The following is a 16,764-nucleotide window of genomic DNA, read 5'->3' as shown; positions in this document are numbered from 1 at the left end:
ACATTCTACATCTTACTTGCAAAAAAAGGGGGGGGGTCCAACTTAATACTGTGGCATTATACATCTAGGAAGACGATCTTCCCCTTTGCAACTTGTAACTAAGGAAGCCAATCCTTGATACACAGCTACGGTCACAGGTTGGGCATCTGGTAATCACCAGGCGCTGTTGCACTTTCACCCTTCTTTCTACTTGTGGTGTATAAGCCATCTGCAGCCTAAGAGCCTTCTTTACGTCTGCTCTCTATGAGGATCTATCCAGTGCCTCTTTTTCCCAACTATTAAGAGTCAATAATGAAGAGCTTCATGCCGTGTTTGCATACATCAAGAAATTCAAATACCTAAATTAATATTGGCACTAGAAGGCAGTGTAAATGATGTAACTAAATACAACGCTCTAAAAAAAAAAAGCATTGTTGGCAGCTTATCTTTACTGGCGCTAAGAGAAACTCCTGACACCAAAGATTTTCCGAAAGAGACAGCTGAACGACGCTTACATAGAACTTGGGGCATCCAGTTGAGACTGTTAAGTAACCTACTACAGAAGACAGGGGCAGAATGCGAAAAGAAAACTCTCAGCCAACAACCAATTTGTCTTCTCTTTATGTGACAAAATATGTAAGTCACAGCTCGGTCTGCGTGGCCGAATGCACTCTTCGGATCTCTTCCTTTACCCACAGGGAAAAAGACTTATTATTGATATTTGTACGTTTGAGCTTAACTAGATATTACTTGTTGTTTTTTCTTATTTAACTACTAGTAATTGGGCATTGGGGCTTCTACGTTTCATATTATTTCTCTAATGTTTAACCGATTTCGTTATTTTCTGTATTCCAGATCAATTAAGTCTAGAACTGCTGAGAGAAAAAGACAAGTCAATGAAACTAGAGAGAGAAGTGCAAGAGGAGAGAAAGAAGAGAGGTAGGCTACTGTCAGTGTTTTAAAGTGGTCTAGAGTTGGAGGCAATAATAGAAATATCTCATTAATGTTAAGAGAGATTTGAACCCATGTTAAAACCTGGCACTGAATGAAGTCTTGCAGGCGATGAGAAGAACACTACATATTTAACATAGAGAACAAAAAAATAACTCTCTCTTATCATGTTAAAGGGTTCAGATAACCAGTCCTATAACCAGTCCTATAACCAGTCCTATAACCAGTCCTATAGCTGAGGTGAACAACGCAGCAATTTCCTGATCAGGCAGCGCTTCATTGAGTTGTTTTCCTAAACTTTAGTAACAGGATTAAAATAAAGTCTTAACCAGCGTCTCTTTAGTTTAATGAAGGTCAAATCTTTTATTATACTTAAATGTATGCTTTCAAAAAAGCTTCTATCACTCCTTCATTTCTTCCTTTTTTTTTTCATGACACCAAATCAAAGTAACTTAAAGAAGCAAGAGAATGTAATCATGAAAAAGGGAGATAACTATCCTATATTACTATCTGGTAGATATCGCAGACAAACTTCAATACACGAAGAAAGAGAAGAGCACTGTGTCTGTCTCTCTATACCATTTAGTAGTGGCCTGTGCTTTTAAGTCTAGTTTCAATTCTTTCTGTCATCACTATCTCCACAAGAAAGTTGATTACCGCTGGATAAGATAATTTAATAACGGGGTTGTTGTGTCATGGCTGGAAATTCACAGAATACCAGTAGACTAGAGAGTTATCGTTTGAAAAGTCATCTGCGCCCCCCCCCCCCAAATCACCCAACCACCCCTGCGGGGCCTTGTTCTTTGTGCTGGCCCAGATGAGGAACGTACTAGCCTACCCCCTTCTTCAGCAATTAAACCTTCCAATGATGTTGTCCTGTGTGGTGGCCGACTTACGTTACCACGTTTTTGTTTCTTGCCCACACCCCCCCACCCCACCCGCGCTCAATATGTAAGCTTATCGCCATCAAAACATTCGTTAGTGAGCGTCTAATGAACAGATGGCTATGAAACAACAACGATCTATTCCTTTTTTTTTTCTTTTGCTTTTTTGTTTTCGGAGTGAGAAGAGTTCTATTTTTATTTCTGTTGCTTTTTGGTGTGTGTGTGTGTGTGTGTGTGTGTGTGTGTGAGGGGGAGAAGGTATGTAGGAGAGGGACGTGGCTTAGTGGACGGGGAAATGTGGGGACTGTGCGTCATCCAGACTTCGACATCACCGCTGACAACGAGTGAGATTACGCATGTAATAATAATAATGAAAACAAAATAAATTGATCTGAGTCGTGTAATTCTATTTAGAAGTTTTAACTGTACAATATTAAATCTGAAGACAAAAAAAAAAAAAAAAACTTAAATGTAACTTTTTAGGAGGTTTGGGCTAGGGTGTAATGATCTTCCATTCTGAGGGAACGTCCGAAGCAAGTAAATCAAACGCATACTAAATTGTGTAGTCAATCGTTTACTTTGGTGCTATCCGACAAGTGATTAACCACCTTACAAATTAGGCTTTTGCTTTACCTACATTCGCGAGTAAAACTCCATAGCTCCGAGTTCTTCAGAAAGGTTACCCAGTTCCCGCTTACTTTTTTTTAGTTAAAGAAATGAATTTCTTGTCCCTGCTAAAACATTCCTGCGCCAATACTCCTGGCCACATATTCGTTCAGGTCACCGTGAAGACACTAGAACCAGAGCGAACCTCCAAGAATGGATTTCTAACTGGAAATAACCCCCATGCAGTAAGCTTTAAGCCCATTGAGCCAATCGTCCATACTTGATTCCGCCCTTGAGTCTACTTGCTGTAACCACATTGTTCCATCGTCTCGTGGTCTAACTGGTTTCGCCAGCCCCCGGAGCTAAGCCCACCCCTCATTTTTTTTATCCGCTTTTAGTCGAAAGTATCGATTGTGTCCAGTATGGACTGCTTGGCTGTACTCACAAGCGGGGGAAAGCTTTAGGGGTATAATAGAGGGCGCTACTATAAATGTTACCAAGTAACTGGTAGGCGTTATCACTAATGGTACATTGCAACTAGTGACTGCGTTATGTGTGGGAATAGTGAAAATATAATCACGAAAATGTTATGACCTAATTTGTACTCTTAAATCGTTAAGTAGTCTCTTCACATTTGTGTTATTGAAATGAATATGAATCATTCAATAGAGTTATGAATTCAAATTAAGCGAGCTTTCCCCGTGAAAATATGCATTTCATTCCACAGTTATTTTAGTTATTTAAATAGAAGACTAGCTTATCTGATATACGAATAGTTATTAGAAAACTGGTCTTATTTGTGTTTAATGTATGCTACTATCTACACTATCTTGACCAGTACTTTATGTGGGCCACACTGTCTTGACCAGTACTTTATGTGGGCCACACGGTCTTGACCAGTACTTTATGTGGGCCACACTGTCTTCACCAGTAATTTATGTGGGCCATACTATCTTGACCAGTGTACACAATGTAGCTCACAGTGTCTTGACCAGTACACAATGTAGGTCACACTATCTTGACCTGTACACAATGTAGGTCACACTATCTTGACCTGTACACACTGTGGGTCACACTAACTTGACCTGTACGCAGTGTAGGTTACATTATCTTGAACTGTACGCACTGTAGGTCACACTATCTTGACCTGTACTCAATGTATCCAACATCACTTCGACTAGTTTTATATTCAAAAGCCAGGATTATCTAGGTCTTCTTTCTGTGACATATTTTTTGAGGAAAATTCGTCTTGCATTTAGCTTTTTTTTTTTTTGGTTATGTTTCCAGAGTTTTTCCAAAGACGAGTCAGAAGACTGAAGAAAGCACTCAGGGATGAAGCAGGATCGCCAGACGACAGCACTAAACAGATGGATAAATCTGACAGGCCAAGACCAGAGTGCACTCCAGAGCCCCTTAGAGGCACACAAGGTAAGTTTTTAAAAAATCTACATTATATTAAATGTTTTTATTAATATTTAATGAATATTATATATATATATATATATATAAATATATATATATATATATATATATATATATATATATATATATATATATATATATATATATATATATATATATATATATATATGTATATACATGCGCAGTTACACTTAAAGACTTTTTTTTTTCACGTTAATAAAATTTTTTTAAAAATTTAAAATTTGGTCTTGTTGTCACAGAATCGAATGCTCATGATGTAGATAGCGAGTCTCAGTCTATTCCTTCATCTCATACTATCGACTTGGACCGTAAAACAGGTACTTGGAATGTTCCATCTTTTAGTCTAGATATTTCTATAGTCGCTAAATAGATACAGACAATGGAGACAAAGTAGCTCTTGATCATTAGAAAGAGGTGCGTGAAAAAAGGATTTTTAAGAATTATTTTTGTTCATCGTTGTATTCTGGCCAAGCAAAAATATGATACATTTCCAGAGCAGAGGTCTATTCATCATCTTAGACTTATAAATAACATTCCAAAGTAGACGAATTATTTTAGGATGATGATGATCATATAGTTGACGTTTTTCTCTTTTTTTTTTGTTTCCAGATAGCTCCCCAGCCAGCAGACCGATGACAACACGAGAGCTGTTCGAGTCTCTAAATAAATCCCACCACACGCCCCCAACCAGCAACTCCATGAAATTTCCCTACCATCAAATGATAGCACCTTCGGATGTTTAGGCACATCTGTTCCTGCCCAGACAGCATAGACCTACAATCACACATACACAAACCTCACACTCTCCCCCACCACCACCACCCACACAGACACACACTCCCACTGGCACGTTACAAAGCTTCTCCAAGCAAAGTCTAACAAACCCTATCATCCCCCCCCCCTCCACTCGTGTCCACAAGGCTCTTAAATTAAATTTAAGGCGGCATTACCAGAAAGCGGGAACTTTGATTCGGTAAAGACAAGTTGATGCCAACTCTGAAATTTCCCGGAGAAGCAAAAGAGATAGTGGATGTGCTCCTCTCAGGACGTGACAAACATTTCCTCTAATGGAAACATCTTTGGCTCTAACTCTATTGTGTCAACGCGGGAGACGAGTTTCTCTCTGCCTAACCAGAGTCTCTGACTTCTTGACACTTTTGTTGACAATGGAATCATTGACATCTTCAAGAGAGTAAAATGTATTTGTGAATCGCCTGCAAGGAAAGAGACAAAATCTAAATACAGAAACTCTAGGTCTCTAAAAGCTTTGCCGTCAAGCTGTTTGAGAAATGCAAGGAACAGTTTCAACTGTAATGCACGGAATGGGAGTATTCTATAATCATTGCATTATGCGAATACCTTCTAAATTAATTTATTGTCAAGATATTAGTTGTGTTTTTTCTGCCTTTGTTGCACTCATTTCAATTCAAAATGAGTGCGTTAATCTTATAAAAAAAAAACAATAACAAATACTCTAATCGAAAAACTTTGGTTATAATAAGAGTAGAAAAAGTAAATGTTTATTTTTAGATCTGTACAATACACTACATAGTAATAAGTATGGATGCACATGATTATGTTTTCACGCTTTTTCAAACCTGATGGTAAAGTGATGAGTTGAAGTTACGTGTGAGAGACACTCACTACATCACAGCAGACTATGTTACAGTTGTTCTGAAGTCATTATTTATATATATATTGTCACATGAAAATGTGCTCTATGAGATGAACCATAGTCGTTACCACTGATGGAGGGTGAGGCGTATAGGCCTATATAAATATGAGGGAAGGTGAAATTATGTAGCTCTTTAAAGTGTCCAACAATAGTGGTTCAAAATGTAGACATTGTTAAGCACATAGCACATTGCTTTGATGTGGAGATCAACATTGGAACATTGAAGGATTCACCCACGTTAATCAACAAAATATTTTTTTATTTCCTATTTATGTTTTTATTTTCAAATATTTTTTCTCTTACTCTGATCAGGAAATGTATTTGTAAGTTTGTAAATAATTATTAACATTATTGGCGGTATTTTTAACGCTGAAAGTAAGCTCGCAATTTTCTAGATGTTTGTCAATGTCAAAATATATTAGAACCCAAACTGACTTTTACAGATCCAAGATTATATACAAGAGAAGTCATCTATGTAAAATTACTCAGTGTGTTCTGGTGATGTAAAGTAGGTCAGTTGTATGAAAGTGTGTCAGGTGATGTAAAGTAGGTCAGTTTCATGAAAGTGTGTCAGGTGATGTAAAGTTGGTCAGTTGTATGAAGGTGTGTCAGATGATGTAAAGTAGGTCAGTTGTATAAAAGTGTGTCAGATGATGTAAAGTAGGTCAGTTGTATGAAAGTGTGTCAGATGATGTAAAGTAGGTCAGTTGCATGAAAGTGTGTCAGGTGATGTAAAGTTGGTCAGTTGTATGAAGGTGTGTCAGATGATGTAAAGTAGGTCAGTTGTATGAAAGTGTGTCAGATGATGTAAAGTAGGTCAGTTGTATGAAAGTGTGTCAGATGATGTAAAGTAGGTCAGTTGTATGAAGGTGTGTCAGATGATTAAGGTAGGTCAGTTGTATGAAGGTGTGTCAGATGATGTAAAGTTGGTCAGATGTATGAAAGTGTGTCACGTGTGACTACGTATGTCAACTGTAACAAAATGTAACTAGGTATGCCAAATGTCACAAAGTGTCGGATGTGGCTAAGTTTGCCAGATGCCTCAAAGGATGTTTGTAAGCGAGAAGCTACAATGATTTTCTAAATGTCCTAACCTTTTGTTAGTCTTCAAAATATGTATCATTCAATGTATAGCTTGCTGATTACTTAATGTATGTCTGACCCGGCAAGGAGATGCTTTGTCTCGCTTTACCGTGAGTGTGCTTGATGAAAATGTCAACATTTTTATTTTATCATAGAAGGGCTACTCACGTTGTAATTAAATTTTTTTGCAATGAAAGGCTTACTACTGTTTCATCAATAAATTTGTTGATATGGAGAAGTATATAAACAATAAGATGCGCTTTAAAAAAAGAGTTAGAGATTTTACGCATAATTAAATTTGCCTATTTAATTATCTTAATTTGCATAACTCTGACCCTAATTCAATGGCTTTACCAATGTTCCACGTGCATCCCAATCCTGATAGAACGGAGCTATCCAGTGGAGTCCCTGATCCTCCATTGAAACCACACATGGTTTATTGTAGTGTACAAAGACCATTTCACATTCCCTGCAGGTCATCTACAGAAGGTGCACAATCCCATTGTATTGTATAGAAAATGTATTAAGCACAACTAAAGTAGGAAGCTTTTATCGCTATAATGTCTCTACGTCTAATTCATAGGCATGAGATCAGCAACGCCACTTTCATAAGAGACACTAAAGTGACATTCATCTTCAATGATAGAGTTGATGACTAAGCTGTTCTAGAATATTCGTGTAATACAAAAAACAAGACAAGTGTTGATGAGGGAAGCTATATACATATAATACCATTATATTACAGCGGTAGTAATTTTTTTTATGTTATTTACAAAAAAAGAAAAAAAAGACTTGACCACAATAACAAATAAAGGTCATTGAGACTTCAGCTTAAAAAAAAAAAGTCTATAATAAGTTTCTCATGACAAAGTCGTAACAGGATGTGACTTGGTACGTGTGATGTGCCCAGGATGTGACTTGGTACGTGTGATGTGCCCAGGATGTGACTTGGTACGTGTGATGTGCCTGTTTTGTTTGCCCTAGTTTGAATGCGTGCTTTCTAGAGTGTGCGCCTTGTTCAGACAACGCCACAGATCATTACAGTTGATATTATTATATTGTTGAACTAATCAGCTAGAAGTTAAAGAAAAGGTTTATATTTATAAGAGCCAGTATTCCAGTTGTGAGCCACATATCACCATTTGTACATAGTCCGCAATGTAACATGGTTATAAATCTTTGTCCTAATCGTTCACTTTGATGTATTGATCATGCGTGATCGTCTTACATTATGAAATCAAGTGACTGGTCATAGTCTTACCTTATGTAATCGCGTGACTGGTCATTGTCTTACATTATGTAATCACGTGACAGCCTGCCACACATGTATCTAGATTGTACTTGTTACTTTACTTATCTTAAGATTGCGTTTATAAATATTATATATAAATATATATTACAACTCATCTTGATTTATAATGTATTGATAATGTTTTTCATAGTTTTAACTATTGATTTGTTTAACTAATGATTGATTCACAGTGTATTTATATGTGTTTGTGTGTAAGTTAAATTACACTTATATGACTAGATTGTCACGTTTGTATGTTTTTAATAGTCAAATCGCTAACATTTGGATTGTAAGTGTACATTAAAATAAAGAAATTAAAGACAAAAAAAAAATGCGATTCCAGTCTTTTTCTTTGCACTGTTAGGTCACGATTAGGAACAGGGCGCCAAAAATTATTTGTTTCATTAAAAGTGTAAAATTTTGTCTTAGCGTCAATGACGTGACAATTAAAAAAAAATTCAAAATTAGGATTGGAGGTGAAACGAAAGAAATCACAGAATGCTTTTGGCGGCATAGAGAGAGGGGCGGCTTTGGTTCTGTGAAGTCTTACAGACATAAATATCTAGTTGACGACTTTCCTACACAAGACAAAGGGGATACGTATGTCTAACAGCACTCTACCTAGACCTTTAGTATAATACCTTTAATTAGGTCACCCTTTCATGGAACCAAGACCAAAAATGGGTGGACGCGATTCTCAAAAACAACTGTAACGATTTTCCTAGAAATTTAATAGTTAATGTATATTGTTGGGAAAAGAGTCTCTTGCTCGTTGGCCAGATTGGGAAAACTCTAGTTTGACCGTTGTAATTTTTCAAGGTGCTAAATATAAAAATAGTTTAAATTTGGCTAGAGATCTAAAAAATCTTTATCTTGAACAGACTTGAACAGGACATGCTTTTAGATATTATTATTATTATTATTAGGTGGATTTTTTTATTAATTTTATTGAAGCTTTCAAAAAGTGTAAGGGGCCTCTAACTAACTTAAATCCGGCCCCGGTCGGTAGACTACAAAAGACACTTTAACTTCCTCTTTCTGTGTATCATTATGTATTTGTGTGATCCATCTCTAAAAATAATGAATAACAAAGGAGATACTATAAAACATGTATAACATTGAACAAGAAAACACATATTTCAATTTCGCAAAGAGGATGAAATGATCTACAACAAGGTTACAAAGACAGTTTGTGTGGAAACACAAACTCAAAATCGGCCCCCGAAGTGTTCCATCCAGGCAGGTAAAAAGGCAGGTTTCGATATTTTCAGAAAGAACATCAGAATGAAATTCTATCAAAGAAAAATAACAGAGAAGAATGGAGAAAGAAGGTTGACAGATCTTGTGTGGTGCCCCAGCGGTCCAGCAGACCAAAGGATAGGTAAAAGTGAATATGAAGTTGGATTTGAACCTGGCCTAACTAATGTCTTATAATGAATATCTAATCGTTTTGTAAAGGATCAATCTCTTATTCAAATCCTCAACAAAAAAGCATTTCAGAAAACAAAAAAAATCCTTTATTTGGGCGTTCTATAATTGGTACTGCGCTCTGCAATTCAAGCGGTAATATGAAAAAACTACTTATTAATTGTTGTTTTAAATTATGTCCAACTTATATGCATACAAAATAATTATTTTCTCTTAAAAAAAAAGGAAAATTGTGTGTGTGTGTAAATGTAGTAGTTAGTATGACAGAATTTATTTGAATTAGCAATCAAATTTTTTAAATATTTTTTTTGACAAAAAATCTAAAACCATTTGCATAAATGTGTTAAAAATATGGTAAACAGTTATGTCCCCTATAAAAGCGACTCCAATGTTTGTTACTTTTAATAGTGAATAGATGTAAAAGTGTTGTATTTTTATAAAAAACCTACTTGCATTAGTGATTAAAAAAATTAGATTTTTCGTTTTTAGAAAAGAAAGAAATTAGACGCTGCATCAGAAATTTGAATGGTCTAAAATATTATGATGTCGGACTTTTCACTATTTTTTCTAGTTTCTGAGATCTAAACGGAAAGGACGGACAGACAGACAAACGGACGGAAAGACAGGCCACACAAAACTAATAGCTTCTTTAACACTTTCGGGGGCCGCTAAAAATGGATATCAAACTGGAGCATCTTTCGAACCAGAAAATGCCAATTATAAAGTGTAACAAAAGAAACCAAATCAAATAAAAATATCTTTATTAGATTACCCTGTCAGATCCTCAGATTCCTCAAGTTGGAAACCGCTACCTAATTCGACATATAGATCTACCTGTTCCAAAACAAACTCTCTTGTCAGTCTTTTGAGACTTTTACACTCACAGGTTTAACCTGGTCAAGTTTCATCGAGCTCTCAACGTCGCCATGTTTTCTTGAGTCTTCCTCTGTCTCTTTTGTTCATATGGCATATTTTGGGAACTTGAGCCAATGTGTAAGCTGCGTCAATGTTTTGTTTCTAGAATGAAGTACATTGACTGTGACTATGATTGTAATATTGCTGACGAAGAGTGGAATACTTTATGTTTATCATTGGCGTTACCGTTGAATTGAATGAAAAGAATGTCTCACTTCAGGGCAATACGTTGTTTGCATGTTGAATCCTTTCAAACAAAGCGTTTCCTTTTCTCCAGGCAAGCATATCTGCGAACAGGCATTTTTTTGTGATATAAATAAGTATAAAATTAAGGCAGTGCTGACTGTCTTTAATTTAAAAGCAATCATAGGAGAATCAACAGTAAGCTAGTTCCACAAGTTTAGTAACATTTGTACACGTGTAAACGAGTATAAATAGTTAAATCTTCACATTAAGTTCAAATATACATTTGTGCTAAAATGTCGGATTTTGTGGTATCAGGATTAAGTAGGAAGCTATTAATAAAATTAGAAATTTATTATAACTTCTATATTTGACTTGTAAAAATTAAATGTATGCCTACATGTATACTAGGTATAAATATTTTTCTTTGTTCTAATTTTTAATCACACACACACACATACCCTCTATTTATATAAATTTGCGGCCCCACATACCAACAACAACAAAACAACAACAACAACAACATTTGTATGCAGCCTTTAGAAAAAGGTTGCCCCAACCCTGATCTAGAGCTTTCGAAACCCATCCGTATTCTTTTTCGTCCTTTACCCCCACAAAATTCAAACTGTAAATAGTACATTAAAAACAAACAACAATACCTCTTTATCCATCTTATAGAGCGATTGTTGTATTCTTATGAACTAATGAATGTTAAATAAAAAACAAACAGCAATACCTCTTTATCCATCTTATAGAGTGATTGTTGTATTCTTATGAACTAATGAATGTTAAATTAAAAACAAATAATTCCTGAACATTAATTTATTATTAAACTCTTGAATGCGGAAATATCGGGTGACAAGAGACAGTATGCTTTCATCTTGTTTTTATAGACATTGTCCTTTAACATTATCCCTCGAGAAGTAAACTTTATTATTGCCTGTACCATCAGACAGCAAATGTAGAAGGTTAAAGCTAACAATTACCATTGACCATTACAAGACTTAGCACATCATTTTATTGAAGAAAGTAAGAAACGACGCTGCCAGATTACTTTCTCTTTTTTCTGTTTCTTTTTTCTGCTTGGTGAGTTGAAGAGAGAATGTTCTAGAAGTTAGGAGAACATTGAGGCGAAAAGTAAACTTCCCAATAATGAGCTCACCTGTACGGTCGAGGTGAACAGTTGTACCTGACGGTGGCAGCTTGTCAAATTATCTATAACAGAGGTTCCTCAACGTTAGGCAGACTCAACAAACTGTGTCTACACCTCTCACTAAATAGAGGCTTTTGTATATTATAAAACAACATTTCTTTATGTGTACATATAAGAAGGTTTCGATGTTGCTTCAAAGATTATTTAAAGATTCCATGTGTATGTAATAGGTTATCAGATTCTGACTACCAATAAAATAAAATGAGAACCTTGAAGAGAAGACTAGTTAGTCACGTGACTTGTGCGCCCTGACAGACTGACGCTGATAAGAAAGAGTACGACGAACAGAAGTCAATGGGACCGGGCCAAGAGGGGGGGGGGAGAGTTATGGCAAAAAAAAAGGGAAAAGGGGGGGTGTACGGGGGAGGGTACACGACTTGGTTGAAGAAACGATTCATTACAAGAATTAACCCCGCTCCCTTCCATTTGTTTTGTTTTTTTTGTGTGTAATACTTTAACTTACAGAGTGAAGGCAGCAAATGGAAAGAGACAGTTGACGCCCTTGAATCAACTCATGAACGTGTAATCTCCCTTGTCATTGGCTGCTGTTATTTTTTTCTGCTATTTTATTTCGTTACCCGTACATTTAATTTGAGACATTTTGGATTTATTTCTTCAGCTAATGAGACGATTTTAGAACGCACCTGTGGTATCCTGTCTTTGTAGTTTGGTCTGCATTAAAAACATATACTTCAGGGAGGGGGGAGGGAGAAGGTGTCAACATGAGGCCTTGAGGACGCAAGTGATCTGTAGTCTATAGACTTCCGTCTAGCTAAAATAATCAATAATGTTCACAAGAAAATTAATGTTTAAAAAAACAAAGAATATAGTAAGTGTAATTGTATCAATTAGTTTGGATCAGTCATAAATTTGTAAAGTATAAAGTGAACTAATTAAGCTTATACCGCCACATCTGTTAAGTACAATTTCTTTCCCTTGTTCAATACCAAACATAAAAAAAAATTACCTATAATTATTTGACTAATTATTTAATTGATTTTTTTTTTAACTTATTCTTGTTTTCAAAGGTAAAAGAAATAATTGTGCAAAATTTCTACTCGATCTGAGACTTGGGCGTGATAGAAATAGCGTGTGCAAAAACTGTATGAGACAGAAAGAGTGATTTGGTATCATGGGCGTAGCCAGGGGGGGGGTTCTTGGGGTTCAACCCCCCCCCCCCGAAATGAAATCCCCCCCCCCCTCTGGGGACGGAATTAAGTGACTGATTTTTTTATTCCTTTTGTTAATCTTAGGTGAGATTTTAATACTAAATCATCACTTACCACAGCACAGCCGATGGGGTTTTGAGTTTTGGGCGACGGAATTAAGTGACTGATTTTTGCTTACATTTTGTTTATTTTAGGTGAGATTTTAATACTAAATCATCACTTACCACAGCACAGCCGAGGCAGTTTTGAGTTAAAAACCCTCTACCAGGGGGTTTTGAGTTTAAATCCCCCTACCAGGGGGTTTTGAGATTTTAAAAACCCCTATCAGGGGGTTTTGAGATACAAATCCCTCTACCAGGGGGCTTTGAGTTTAAAACCCCCTACAGGGGGTTTTGAGCTTTAAACCCCCTACCAGAGGTTTTTGCAGTTAAATCCCCCTCCTCTATAAAACAAAACAAAAAAAAAATGCAAACAACAATCCCCAAATTCCAACAGCACAGTTGAGGAAGATTTTGATTTTAAAACCCCATCCAAAATTTACGATAACCCCATCTTCAATATAAAAAAAGCAAATTACACACTCCAAATTCTATGAGGGGTTTTGAGTTTAAAGTTTCTTTAAAGTTTAAAACCCCTCCAGATGGTTTTGAGTTTAAAATTCCTCTACAGAGCGTTTAGAGTTGAAAACCTCTCTCTTCGATATTATTTTAAAGCAAACTACAGTCACCAAATTCTATGATCGTAGCTAAATGGGGTTTTGAATTAAAAACAAAACAAAAAAAAAACCCAGAGATTTTTTAGTTTAAAACCCTTCAACAGATGATTTGACGAAAAAACTTTCCTTTTCCATATAAAATCTAAAGCGAAATACAGGCATGTAATTCCAAGAGCGTAGTCAAGAAATTTCTACCAGTGGCCTGGGCTCCATTAATAAAGTGTGAATAGTCTTCTGCCGAAATTGAAAATCATTAAATGTGTCTCAACAAAGATGGCTAAGACAGATTTTAGGAGTCAGTCATAGAGATCGGGTCTAAATCAAAGAAATCATATGCCGAACTGGGAGTCGAATCCTTAGTAAGGTTGTGACAGAGCGTCGCATGACGTTTTGCAGGACATGTTTTCCGACAAAATGAATTACGCAAAATAAGAGTTGCGGAAACAGCTTGCCGGAAAATGCGCCGAACGGCGCGAGAGGATCTAAGTCAGTAAGAATAGCACATTAGGTTTTTGAAATAAAACTTTTTAATAGCAAGATAATGCACTGTAGATACCTCAGAATATGCATTTTGTTGGCTTTCAATACCGCCCCGAGCTGGGGTAGGGCTGCGATCCCCAGACCCCCTTGCTAGCAAGGGCGGGGAGTCTACAATAAACAATAAACGTCTTCCGAAAGGGTCAGAATGTAATAAAGATTAATTATGTACACACACACACATACATATATATATATATTTATTTTTTTTCGCGGGGGGAGCGGAGGGGGAGGTCGGGGGGGGGGGGAGAATAATCCCCCCCCCCCAAAACACTCCCCGAAAAAAAATCCTGGCTACGCCCATGTTTGGTATAAGCTTTGAAATGACAATATCCGAAGCTTATTTCAATAACCACATATTAGTGATATAGTTAGTCGATTTCAAGTCTGTATGTGTAACTCCTTACTGTGGATGTAAGTAGAAGAGACAAGGAGCCTCGTTCTTTCTACACTATCTATCTCTAGTTAGACTGAAGGGATCCCAATCATACTAATTATCTCCAAGAATTTGTTCAAGAAGTTCAGTCTAGTAACTTTGCAAGAATGTGTTAATAATTGATAAGTATTTCATTTTATAATGAAAATGTAATAGCAACTTAGTTAGCAGTACTAAACAAAAATGAAAATGCAGTGCACAAGAAATGAAAAAAAAAAAAGATTTCAGTGCACAGGACATTAAAATGGTAGCAGTGCACAAGAAATGGGAACAAATATTCAGTGCACAAGAAATGAATAAAGTTTACAATGCACAAAATATGAAAAAGTTTGTAATACACAAAATATGAAAAAGTTTATAATACACAAAATATGAAAAAGTTTGTAATACACAAAATATGAAAAAGTTAGTAATACACAAAATATGAAAAGTTTGTAATACACAAAATATGAAAAAGTTAGTAATACACAAAATATGAAAAGTTTGTAATACACAAAATATGAAAAAGTTTAAAGTGCACAAGAAATGAAAAGTTTGAAGTCTGCAAGAAAATAAATAAACTAAATCACAGAATAAACTTTTTTGAACAGCTCCTGACAGATCAAAAGACTTTGAGTACTGAGTAGCATGTTCTAAATGCGTGCCCACATCAGTGCTTCAAAACAAGTCTGGCTTATTATACTTTGCTTATGTGGCAACTCGCTCGAGATGTCATAATGTACTTCACTGGAAACTGTAGCACGAAGAACGAGTTCCGGTTTGTAACTTAAAAATGAAATGTCCAAAATTAAAACTTTATTACAGTCATGGATTAAAAAGAGAGTTCAACGACAAGGCCCTATTTTTTGGAGAACTAGGTGAATTCTCGAGATCAGTTACCAACCTTACCGTTTGGATAGAGCAAAAACAAAAAAAAGATGTAGTTTTAATCTCTCAGTTATTATAGCGTTCACTCCAGCGTGCGAAGCAAGATATATTTGAAGTATTTGTTGGTGGAATATTGTTCTGTGTAAAATAGTTTAATACATAGGAATAAAACAAGATAAAAGACCATTTCTAAAAAACAAACTTGTATAAACTTGAGGAAAAGTACAATCAATAAATGTGTAAGTGGTATAGCAGTTAACTAAAGAAGTTAGTTAGCACATAGTGCTATCAACGGCAGTGCTATTAATAATATTGTGCAATCAGCCATTTTGTGCTATCCACCAAATCTCTATCGCTATCAACCATGGTACTAGCAACCACATTGTGCTATCAACCATAGCGCTATTAAGCATAGTGTGCTATCACCCATATTGTGTTATCAATTTCATCTGCAATTGTGCTATCAACCACAGTTTTATCACCCATAGTGGTATCAACCATGGTGGTATCAGCCATCGTGCTAGCAGCCATAATGATATTAACCATAATGTGATTTCATCCATATTGGGCTATCAGCCATAGTGCTATTAACCACATTGTTATCAACCACGGTACTATCAAGCACAGTGATATCAACCGTAGTGATATTTAATAGAATGCTAGAGACAAAGGATCTCTCAGAGAAAGATACATCAGAAAATTGTTGCTTCCATAAGATTAACTGCAGCAGGCCTTCCAGGTAGACGAGTTTAGGAAACGTAAAAGGATTTAACACAGTGGAGCCCGGCCTGTATTTTAAACTAGAATGTTGGTCACGTGTATGGTACTGCACAACGATTAGTAATTGTTGTTTTAAATTATATTCCACTTATATGTATATTAAATAGACTTTTTCTCTTTAAAAAAAAAAAAAGCGAACATTTAAAAAAAAAAAATTTAGGTATTTAGTATGACAGAAATTACTTAATTTAGTAATTCATGTTTAAAAACAAAATTGTTTGCCTAAAATCTAAAACCGTTTGCATAAATGTGTTTAAAATATATAAATTAGAAGTATTCCTTACTAAATAGTCTCCCGCGTTTCTTACCATTAATAGTGAATAGTTGTAAAAATTGTGTATATTTATGAAAAAACTGCTTGCATAGATGATTTTTTTAAAAATTTCACTCTCAGAAAAGAAAAAAAGTAGCCGTTGCATCAGAACTTTGAAAGGTCAAAAATATCATGATCTAGGATTTTCAATATCTTTTCTAGTTTACGAGATCTAAGCCGGACGGACGGACGGACTGACAGACCACACAAAACTAATAGTGGCTATATCCCTTTAGGGGGCCGCTAAAAATTAGCAAAATTTATAGATCAGTCTGCTGTTTCTAAAAGGTATAACT

The 16,764-nt window shown here is 35.8% G+C and overlaps 1 protein-coding gene across 4 annotated transcripts in view; it reads left to right on the top strand.

The window, feature by feature from the left end:
• LOC106072780 (uncharacterized) overlaps positions 1 to 6,750 on the top strand; it is a 152,689-nt gene extending 145,939 nt beyond the window's left edge. For all 4 annotated transcript variants that reach the window (XM_056037894.1, XM_056037891.1, XM_056037892.1 and 1 more), the window contains 4 exons: positions 835 to 918; positions 3,708 to 3,848; positions 4,103 to 4,180; positions 4,473 to 6,750. In XM_056037894.1, the coding sequence (XP_055893869.1) occupies positions 835 to 918; positions 3,708 to 3,848; positions 4,103 to 4,180; positions 4,473 to 4,606 (437 nt within the window). In that variant the 3' untranslated portion in view covers positions 4,607 to 6,750. The remainder of the gene's footprint in view (positions 1 to 834; positions 919 to 3,707; positions 3,849 to 4,102; positions 4,181 to 4,472) is intronic.
• Positions 6,751 to 16,764: the final 10,014 nt, after the last annotated feature.

This window comes from Biomphalaria glabrata, chromosome 8, assembly GCF_947242115.1.
Source record: "Biomphalaria glabrata chromosome 8, xgBioGlab47.1, whole genome shotgun sequence".
NCBI lineage: Eukaryota > Metazoa > Mollusca > Gastropoda > Planorbidae > Biomphalaria > Biomphalaria glabrata.
This window is presented reverse-complemented; position numbering and strand designations above follow the sequence as displayed.